The 9,956-nt window shown below is 46.4% G+C and overlaps 1 protein-coding gene across 17 annotated transcripts in view; it reads left to right on the top strand.

Annotated features, from left to right (window-relative positions):
• The first annotated feature begins 427 nt into the window (after positions 1 to 427).
• The window catches only part of KDM6A (lysine demethylase 6A), a 160,654-nt gene continuing 151,125 nt past the window's right edge, over positions 428 to 9,956 (top strand). For 7 of the 17 annotated variants that reach the window (XM_087756511.1, XM_087756515.1, XM_087756514.1 and 4 more), the window contains exons 1-2: positions 429 to 1,090; positions 1,347 to 1,410. In XM_087756511.1, the coding sequence (XP_087612637.1) occupies positions 930 to 1,090; positions 1,347 to 1,410 (225 nt within the window). In that variant the 5' untranslated portion in view covers positions 429 to 929. Of the gene's footprint in view, positions 1,091 to 1,346; positions 1,411 to 9,956 lie in introns of all 17 variants that reach the window. The other 10 variants (XM_087756518.1, XM_087756516.1, XM_087756512.1 and 7 more) reach the window with 2 other exon arrangements.

The following is a 9,956-nucleotide window of genomic DNA, read 5'->3' as shown; positions in this document are numbered from 1 at the left end:
TCCACTCCCCCAGCCCGGAGGCCCCGTTACGCAACTCCGCCCGTGAGCACAGCCCTCTCGCCTCCTCCCTCCCCCCGACCTGCCGCTCCCGAACACCGCCCCCGCCCCCCCGCGCCTTCCTCCTCCTCCGGCTTTTAAAGGCGCACGCCAAACCTGCTGGCACCGGGTCATCGACAAGCTCCTCTAACTGACGGCCCGTCCGGCCTCTCGTAAGCCGCGAATCCCTGAAAGCCCGCCCCCTCCCTCAGACGTCGACCAATGGGATGAGGCTGGCGAGGGAGGCGGGCGCCGAAGGCCAACCAAGCCGAAGCGCAGCGGTGGAAGAGCGCTATGACTGACGTAAGTCAACAAAGGTCACGTGCGGCGCCGCGGAGGCGGTGATTGGCTGCGTGTGCCCGGGCGGGCGGGCGGGGAGGGGGGGGTCACGGTGGCGGCGTGGGGTTCGCCGTGTGACACAATTACCACAACTTTGGGCAGCTGCTGGGGAAGTTTGTACGGGCGGCAAACACACCCCGCGCGGCCGGGCGGGCGGGGCCCCTGCCACCCCGGCTCCGCGCACCCCTCGCCGCCGGGGCCAGCGGCGCCGCGGCGATGTAAACACCGCTCCGCCGCCGCCATCCGCCGCAGCAGCCGCCGCCTGCTCCTCCTCCTCCTCCCCCCCCCCCCCCCCCGAGTCTCCAGCGCTGGGGCTCCCTCCCTCCCCCCCTCCTCCTCCTCCTCCTCCTCCTCCGAGCAGCGGGGCTTCCCCCCGCCTCCCTCCCTCTCCCCTCCCTCCCTCCCTCCCTCCCCCTCCCTGCCGGCTGTTGTTGTTGTAATAAAAGTTGTGGTGTGTGTGTGTGTCGGGCACCCCGCCCCGCCCGGCGCTGGGGGGTGTTAGGGGCGCGCAGGGGGGGGGGGTTGCGATCGTGAGTTAATTACGCTGCGTTTCCATGAAATCGTGCGGAGTGTCGCTCGCCGCTGCCGCCGCCTCTGCTGCTCCTTTCGGTGATGAGGAAAAGAAAATGGCGGCGGGGAAAGCGAGCGGCCAGAGCGAGGAGGACTTCGCCAGCTTGACAGCCGAGGAGAGAGAAGCCCTATCCGGCCTCGACAGGTACCCGCTCCCCACTCCGCCCCGGCCGCCTCCGTGTCCCGGCTCGGCCCGCGCTCCCTCCGCGTCCCCCCCCTCCCCTGCCCGCGGCTCCCCGCTCGGGAGTGCGTGTGTGCCCGTGTGCGGGCTCCCGGCCCCCGCCGCCGCGCTCTGCCCTCGCCCGCCGGGAGCGAGCCTGCCTGCCTGCCCGTGCGGGGGGCTGACTCTCGCTAACGCCTGTGCCTCTCTCCCCTCCCTCCCGCCCGCTCCCCTTCTGCAGCCGACTCTTCGGATTTCTGAGGCTTCATGAAGATGGCGCCAGAACGAAGGCCTTGCTGTTAAAGGTAAGCGCGGGGCTGGATGTGGAGCGGGGCTGGGGGGGAAGGGGGGAGGGGAGGGAGCCGGCCCGGCCCGGCCCGGCCCGGCCCAGCCGCCCCCTGCCTCCGGTCCCCCGGGTCCGCACGGCGAGTGCGTGCCCGCGAGTGAGTGTGCATCTGGGTGCGAGCGAGGGGGTCCGTGCGTGCGCGCGGGGCACCGCCACCTCGGCGGGCGCACGTCCCCGCAGGCGGCAGGGCGCCCCGCCTCGCCCCCCGCCGCCCTCTCCCCGCGCGTCGCTGCCGCCTTTGCCCCTTCCCCCCACCGCCACCTCCCCCCCCCCCCCCTCCGCGTACTCGGCGCGGCCCCCCCCGCGCGGGAGGGAGCCGAGCGGGGCCGGGTGTGGGACGGAGGGAGCGCGGCCTTGCGGGCTCCGCTCCGGACACTTTGCGGGTGCGCGTCCAGCCCCGGGACGGGAAAGTGCCTGCGCGCCGGGGCCGGAGCCCGGGGCCGGGAGCAAACGCCGAGCCGCGCGGCGGGGCGGGGGAGGGGGCGCGGGGGCTGTGGGGGGGGGAGGAGGAGGAGGAGGAGGCAGAGGCAGCAGCGGGGGGGGGGAGGGCGCGCGCGAGGCGCTGCTGACGTTGGCCTCTCCCCGGACCCTCCCTCGTGATTTTCGCCCCGCGCGGCGGGGGCCGGCGGCTGCGCGCGCCCTGCCCGGCGGCGGGTGCGCCCGGCGGAGGGGGGGGCGGGCGGCGGAGCCGGAGGAGCGGGGGGCCCGGTCGGGCCGCGGCGGGGCGGGCGCAGCGCCCGGCGGCTCCCGGAGCCAGTCGCCGAGTGACTTGTTTACTCTCCGGGGCCGGCTGCCTCCGGCGTGCCTGGTCCTCACCGAGCGCCCCGTCCCGCCCGCCGGGCCCCACCGCCGTCCCCGCCGCCGGGCGGCTTGACAGGGAGCGGGACGGCCCGCAGGTTGCTGGAGCCTGCCCGGTCGTTTGAGAGAGATGTTTGTTTCTGTGAAAAGTTGTTGGCCCTGTCATTTAGTTAAGTAATGGCTGCTCCTGTCGGCCCAAGATGGCCGGACAGGGAGGAGAAAGAGAAGGGGGGGGGAGGTAAACACGAAACAAATACCGGGAACGAACGTGCACGTCGCCTGGAGCGTGAAGCCCCCGGTGAACGTTGAGGGAAACTCTCCTGCGCATTGCAAGTTCTTTCTGGGTGCTTTCCTGCTGCAGGCAGGGCGTTTGCAGCGCCGGTGTCCTCCTTATCAACCTGTAGCACGTTCTGCTGCCCATCCGTAAGCGACTGACAAAGGCTGTGCGGGCTGAGCGTCTGCCGGTTGTGTTTAAAGACTAAAGGTGAAGAAAACGTTTGGGTAACAGAATACGTCGAACTGTTTTTAAAATACCACACGGTTGAAGCAGGGGACTGTGCTCTTCAGGTTCCTGCTTTCTGACTTGTTCCTGTCAGTAACGCTGCATTTGACACTTTGTTCGTCCTATTGTTGTGCCCGTGCTCTACGCCGATATTTTCACGTGAAGAATTTTTTTTTCTGTCTCTGGTCTTGGTTGACCGAACTCTAAAATGTGTTGAATTCAGTAGCCTAGGCCCTTACTTGTGTTTGGGTGTTTATTTCTGGCATGATTGGAAAAGCTCAATGTCAGGACGTGGGGGGAGGGGGGAGGGATGGAAGGAAAAGCAAGTACACTTTTCTTTGTGCTTATGTTTTAAAAAATCTCGTGGTTTCCTTTTGATTTTTGGAGTTATTTATAAAAGTACTTCTTCCGATAAATCAAAAAGGTGGGGGAGTTGACATGTCAGGCCAGTTAAATGATGTACGTTAACTATTAGCAGACCAGAATTAATGTCTGTTCTGTGGATGCTGTTGAGGCTATCGGAAATGTTAGAAAGAATCATATATGGGGTAGAGCTTAAGGAGGGAGGCCAGGTGGAAAATAAAAGCATCGTACGTAATTAGATCGTCTGTCTCATAACATCACTAGGTTAAGTTTTATTTTGCGTACTGTAAAATTAAGTAATGCAGGCAGCAATTCAGCATATTAGTTGAGTTTTGAGTCCTTTCTTGCATATAATGCATTTCTTTTTTTATACCGGTCGATTAAAGCTTTAGTATATACAGGCAGTCTGTTTGAGATGACTGAAGTTGTGGGGCATTTTGATAGTTTTGAAGTATATTTCTAGAAATATCATTGTATGTTCTCCTACTGTATCAGTGTGTGAATCCATGCAGTGAACACTAAACCCACAAACAAATATTTTGCTATTTCACCTCAGTTTTGTGACAGTGTTTTGGACGTTTATGAATTGCACACTAACTCATGAAGCATGTTCTTCGTAAAACTTGTCTCTGAGAAAAGTAGATTGTTAAGGTAGTAGAAAGATTAAAACATTACTGTTCAGTACAAAGATGTTTGAGAGGAATTTCTTGGCTTGAGCCAGCTTTGTTTGTGCTTTTTACTTTTGGGGAATGTGCATGTGTTTCAATTACTGTTATCAATAAATAAGAAGTTGTTATTTTAAAGATTTTTTTTTTTTTTACTTAATTCCTTTTCTTTGCGTGCGAAGCTCTAAACAATCTACACTGTATGAAAAGGTTTAGAGGAATTAATCTAGCGGATCACTTTAATTCCATGTAACAGGTATTTTTATTGTAGAAAGTGTGGCCATATATGTGTACATTTAATTAATAGGCTTTACAGCGATAGTAACAAAATCTTTCCTTTTGTGCATGGAGCAACAACAGCTAACAAAGACCCTAGACTCCATAATTATGAAATCCTAACTGGCTGATTTAAGAATGTACAAGCCAGCACGTTACTTTATAATGTGAGATTTATGTGCAAGTATAGCAGGTAAGGAGAACCATTGAGTCATGTTTCCAGAGGAATTCTTCACAAAGGCAAAAATTTATCGGTACTGCCCTTGATGCGAGAATAGCACACCCGCTACTGAACCTTTTAAAAAGGCGGGCCATGGCAGCGTTTCTTCTGCGAGTGCCTGACGGTGTTCCCTGGTTACCTGTGGTTGAGGTGGTAGGAGCAGTGTACCTGTCTGAGGAGACTGTCGGTGCGGGGGGGAAGGTGAGATCCTGGGTTGCAGGTGTTGAGGGAACTGCTCCGTCGTCTGCACAGGTCCTCGTGCAGCAGCAGGATTCTGTTGTGGGCTTAAATTGGGTGCCTCAACGCGAGGAGGTACTACTCCCGTTTTTACTGAGGTTCACTGTGCAGGAGGCAGTGCCTTGGTTCAAGCCACTTGCAGGCCGACCAGGAGATTTCATGAAGCCTTTGCAGTGGGAGCTCTGGTTTAATGAAGCCACACCCTGACAGAGTTCTTAATAGGAAGAAATCTGGGATCTCTTTCAGGGATGGAGGAAGCTTCGTGTCTGGAGCTTTAACATAGTTGTGGGTTTTATTCGTGCTCCAGGTCTGGACTGCAATCCCCCTTTTTTGGTAGTTTTGCTCTGTAGGATGTATGGCTATAGTATTGTGAGTTTAACTGAGTCCTGCTGCTGGGTGTAGCAATTGGAAAGAGCAGATAAGACATCAGATCTATACAGTTTCATGAATTATTGACAATATAGACTAAAGGTCAGGAATATTGTATTGTTGCTCCATGTATTGGATATATGATAAGACAGGAGAAATCAAACTTTCCTGTAATGGTGTACATGCTGTTAGTATGTGTGACAGAAGAATAGGATTTTCTGTTGCCAAAAATTTCGTATTTATTTTGCAGAAAAGGAGCTTGAAAAATCATAGTTGCAGCTGGTGTGGTTTTGGGGGAGAGGAGAGGGAAATTGAAAGAGAGGTCACCTTTCAAACTGGTTGAAATGCTGAAAATCCAATGTAGACAGTGTTGTATAGGAGAAGGTGCTCACTGTTATGCTGCTGTACTTGACAAGAACATTAATGTGAGGGAGCAAAATAATGCCAAACAAAACCCCCTGCTGTTATCTTGATGTCTCTTTCTCCCAGGAAGAGGGGTTTCTCGCAGGAGATGAAGCTTAAAGATTACTTGGGGGGGGGGAGGGGGGGGACTACGACATCCATTGTATTGGAAGTGAATTGCACAGCTTTTCATTTTTCTTTCTTTCTCTCTTCCTTTTTTTTTTTTTTTTTTTTTAATGGTACTTCTAGTGTTTAGCCAAAGTTGACTTTCATTCAGTGACAAACCTTTGTTTCATAAGCTATAATTATTTGGCTTCCACACAGATTTAGGTTTGTGTAGCTGGTCTGATGTATTGGGTATAAGATGCTTGTTAATTCCTATTCATTGAGTTTAATCGGTTTGTCATATGCTGTAGACAAAATTTGAAGCATGTTTCCATTTAAAAGTATTGATGTTGAAGTCGATTTGAAGAGAGATGAAGTAGTTCCATGCAATATGCCAGTTTTGGTCTCTGTGTTACTTCTTGTGGTTTTGCAGGCCTTTTGTTTTCCAGCTGATTTTAAAAATGGTATTTCCTTTGTGTAAAGGCCACATGTGTTGACAAAATTAACAAAGTGATTATCTGTGCTTTTATTAAGCTTACAAAATAAGTGCACAGTGACAATATTCTTTCATCTTTCTTATAATTGTAGGTGTTGCTTGTTTAAAAATAGTTTGGGACAGTGTGAATTAGCATATATTGACTTTGTCCCTTTAGTGTTGACATTAATGTTAATTTTCTACTAATCTATAATTAAATATCTGCAGTTTTAATTATAACAGACTGCTTGAAAAATAATTATGCAGGAAAACATTTTAGCAGATTAGTCTAGGTATAGTAAAGTTGTTTTTTTTAATAACTTTGGAAACATTTTGGCTTAATTTATTTTCATCAAAACAAAGAAATATTGCTGTAAAAAGAATTACAGTGTTTGCCTTACATAATGGCAGTGCTGGGAATTGAGAAACTGGGGATTGGTACCATGAGGCATTTGTAAAGCATTCCAGGAAGTGGGCAGCCTCTCCAATTTCTGTGAATTTATATCTGAGCTGTTTCTTTATGGTTGTTTTTTTTAATTACATTCTGCATTTCTTATTATTTGTTTATTATCTAGCATACTGTCTGTTAATGTGGAACAAGCTGAAGTTGGTTAAAATTTTGTAAATTGTTCATGGGTGGAACTGGTTTTCTAGCCTTTTTTGAAGGTGTCTAGAAGTGGAAAGATCTGAAGTAAAAATATTGTGTGTTTATTGGATAATTGGGACTGATGTATAGATTTTTTTTTTTTTAAGATCACTATTTTTCTGTATGTAATTTGGGCTTTATGTTAATAGCATAGGGGTTTTGGGGATCCAATTAAGGTGTAATGGATGACACATGCTATAGTTCATGGTTGTGCCGTGTTTATACTTTGAAATTACAATTACAGTCTGTGATATTTATGTATCCTGGTACTTAAAGACTTATTTATAGGCTTGCAATATTTGTACTTCATCTGGTATTAAAAACAAACTTTTTTTTTTTTTAATGGACATTACACAGTCCTTTTTGTGTAAGTATGAGATACTTGGCATGTTTTGTGTTCAAGGCATATTTCTTTAAAATAGTGGGTTTTATTGCTCAAAACATACGTTCTTGAATGTTTTGAATGTTTCTTAAGTTTAAAGTGCGGTGTTGTTACTACTTCCCAAAGGCAAGGAAGCCAATGAAGTTACGTATGTTACAGTTGTCATTTTAATATGTTAATGAAAAGGCAAGGATGGGCCTCATCTCTGCAAACAGCATGCTTTTGTAGAAATGTGGTTGAGATTGCAGGACAGCTAGCATACTAGTATTTGTATTTCAGTAAGCTTTATATTCACTATCAGGAGACTATTAATAGGGAATACAATATAAGATTTTTCTTTGTTATAGTAGCTTTTCATGTTTCCTATGGAATAAATGTTACGTATTGTAGCTTCTAAGTACTCGTCATCTGAGTCTGGAGGCTGAAGTGGTCCATTTCTTTAAGTGATACATACGCATAGACTTAAGATAATTCATGCCCTACTGCTTTAGTAATCAAACAGACAGAGTGGGCAGCAATTCGGGATGGAGAGAGAAATATTATTGTATTTTAGCAACTGAGGAATAGCGGTTCTGATAAATAATTTTTGAAAGTGTGAAGAAAACCTGTGGCAAGGATGGGACACAATTGTTCTCCTTCAATTCCATTCCAATAATTTAACCACTGAAATCCTTCTATTGATCTATTTGTGCATCATGATACTCGTGGACTCTAGCTTTCAAATTTCTATACAGGTGATCTCAGGTACCGTATGTGAAGAAGAAATAGGCAATCTAAAGCTTTTGTCTATACATAGTATTCGGGTGTGCTTTCTGCTCGTGAAAAGCATGGCTCTCTGCCTCTTGCCAGCCTTTATAGCTGTTTGTTCACTGTAGTGGGTTGAGTGGACTTGATAATTATAGAGGTAAGACTATCTGCAAATGTTGGTACCATCTGAAGTAAGTGTTGAAAGCATCATCTAAAAGCTATACCATATGTTTGTTATACCATTTTAGAAAAGAGTAGCTGTTTCATACTTTGGTAACTCTGTGCGTGTAGAACCATTTGTTTTCATTACATTAGTAAGATGATACAAAATTAAGGAGAGTCATGGAAAATGTTTATGGCTATAAAGTGATTTTATACTGGTTCACATTTGTCACAAGACTTTCCAGTACCAGAATTATATGCCATAGCCCACTGTTGTTCTTTATCCCACTAAGAATTAGGCATACTTAAGTTCTGTGGAGAAAAGAAGTTTTGGTTTCCAGCCTTACAGATTAATGAGTTAAACTTCAGGTTGATCTCTGGTTAGTGAACAAATATTGTTCTTCTTGGTCCTCAACTGATACAATTTTTGCATAATGAGGAGGATTTTGCAGTATTTTCAACAGACTGAAAGGGAAGGAAATGTCTGTATTTGTAGTTGGAGAACACTAAAATAGTTGTGTAAAAACTAGTTACTGCTGTAAAGGGCTTAGATCAGCTTCTGCAGAAATGAATTAAGCAGATGGACAGTGAGTCTGAGGTGAACACGTATCTGAGCTAGGTGGCAGGTTTTAGTATTGGTTCAGATAATTCCAGAAGCTGTGCCGTTATTGTGCTCACTTTGAATGCATATGGGTATATGTATAGAACTTCCAGTCCTTTAGTTTCATACCTGTCTTGTATTTTACATGTACAACTCGGATGAGTTACTTTTTATTTTAACCTGCATTCTTGGTGAGGTTCTGTAGCTATGATGTTTGAAGCGTAATGTTTGAGTAATGTATCTTCATAGTTAAAAATTGAAGTGATGCTCACTAAACTTCAGGTGTCATTATAGAGACCAGTTGACTGTCTTTGTTACAAATGTTAACAATGTTAGTCTTGCTCATTAACAGAATACTTCTTTATAGTTAAAAACAGACAAAATTGAACTAAGTGGTCCTGTAGGGAGCCCTGCAGAAGGCTGCCAGGATTTGTATAGGTGTACCTGAGAGGATAATCTCGGTACCTTATGGAACACTTTTGTTATGAGGAAGGAGAGGAACTGTGTTTGATACAGTCTAGTCTGAGTTTGTTGGACCAGGGAAGCTCTGTAAAGCAAGAGAAAATAATTTAAAGTTTTATTACATGTTTCTGATTTACAGATAGGCATATTAAAGAAATAGCCGCAGTAGTTGTAATTCCTCTTGTGGAAAGGCTGTTTTCAAGACTGGCCTGTTTCAAGACTAGTTTGTTCAAAGCTTGTTTTCAAGACTAGCTCTATTGATGCTGTCAAAAGTAGTATGGGCCGTTTGATAGTTTGTTTGTGGACCTAATAAAGTTTGTTGAATGGTACATTTTTAAAAAGAGCCTCTGTTTGTCAACATTTTGCAGTGGATCAGGTATTACTCTTGATACTGAATACTATTCTTTGTATCTAAAGAATGATAAGAAAGTATTCCTTATGTAAATAAAATACTGTGTTAATGAACAAAAAGCCCATTAACCATGTTTGGGAGTTGAAGTATATTCTTTCTCGGATACTTTCACTTTAGAGTATGAGAGGACGCATGGATTACCATCAGAGCTGTTTTGACAAAATAGCTTCCTTTATGGTTCTTGCATTTGCTATGTAGCATTCACGGAAGAAGCTTGTTTAATTAAGATGTAGAATTAAGAGCTCATTTATAGTTTTGTAAAGGGAGTGACTAGAAGTGTGTTATGAATTAGAACCAGAACGCTGTATGTCTACATATGAATTTCCTTTGTGGTAAGTTGTTAAATTAATTGTTGTTTGTTAAAATGGCTTTAAGTAATTTCCTTTTCTTGCAGTGGTGTTTTGAGGATTATGATTCACTTCTCAGTATAGATTGGTTATTAAAGTCTAAAGCAGATTGAATTGTGAGCATGCTTTTCATTAAATTTCTGCTTGCATTTTGAGAATTTAAAAATTCTGAACAGATCCAGGTTATCATTTTCAGCATTAGTCAAGAGATCCAGTGCAATGGCTTTTAAAATAGAGCATATAGGTCTCTTTTTTTTTTTTTTTTGGTACTATTACATTAGTTCCATTGCAGTTGCCATTTTAACTTTTTATTTAAGCACTGTTTTCATTGTCG

This window comes from Nipponia nippon, unplaced genomic scaffold (assembly GCF_047370975.1).
Source record: "Nipponia nippon isolate SJK-2023a ecotype South Korea unplaced genomic scaffold, ASM4737097v1 scaffold_2, whole genome shotgun sequence".
Taxonomy (NCBI): Eukaryota; Metazoa; Chordata; class Aves; order Pelecaniformes; family Threskiornithidae; genus Nipponia; species Nipponia nippon.
This window is presented reverse-complemented; position numbering and strand designations above follow the sequence as displayed.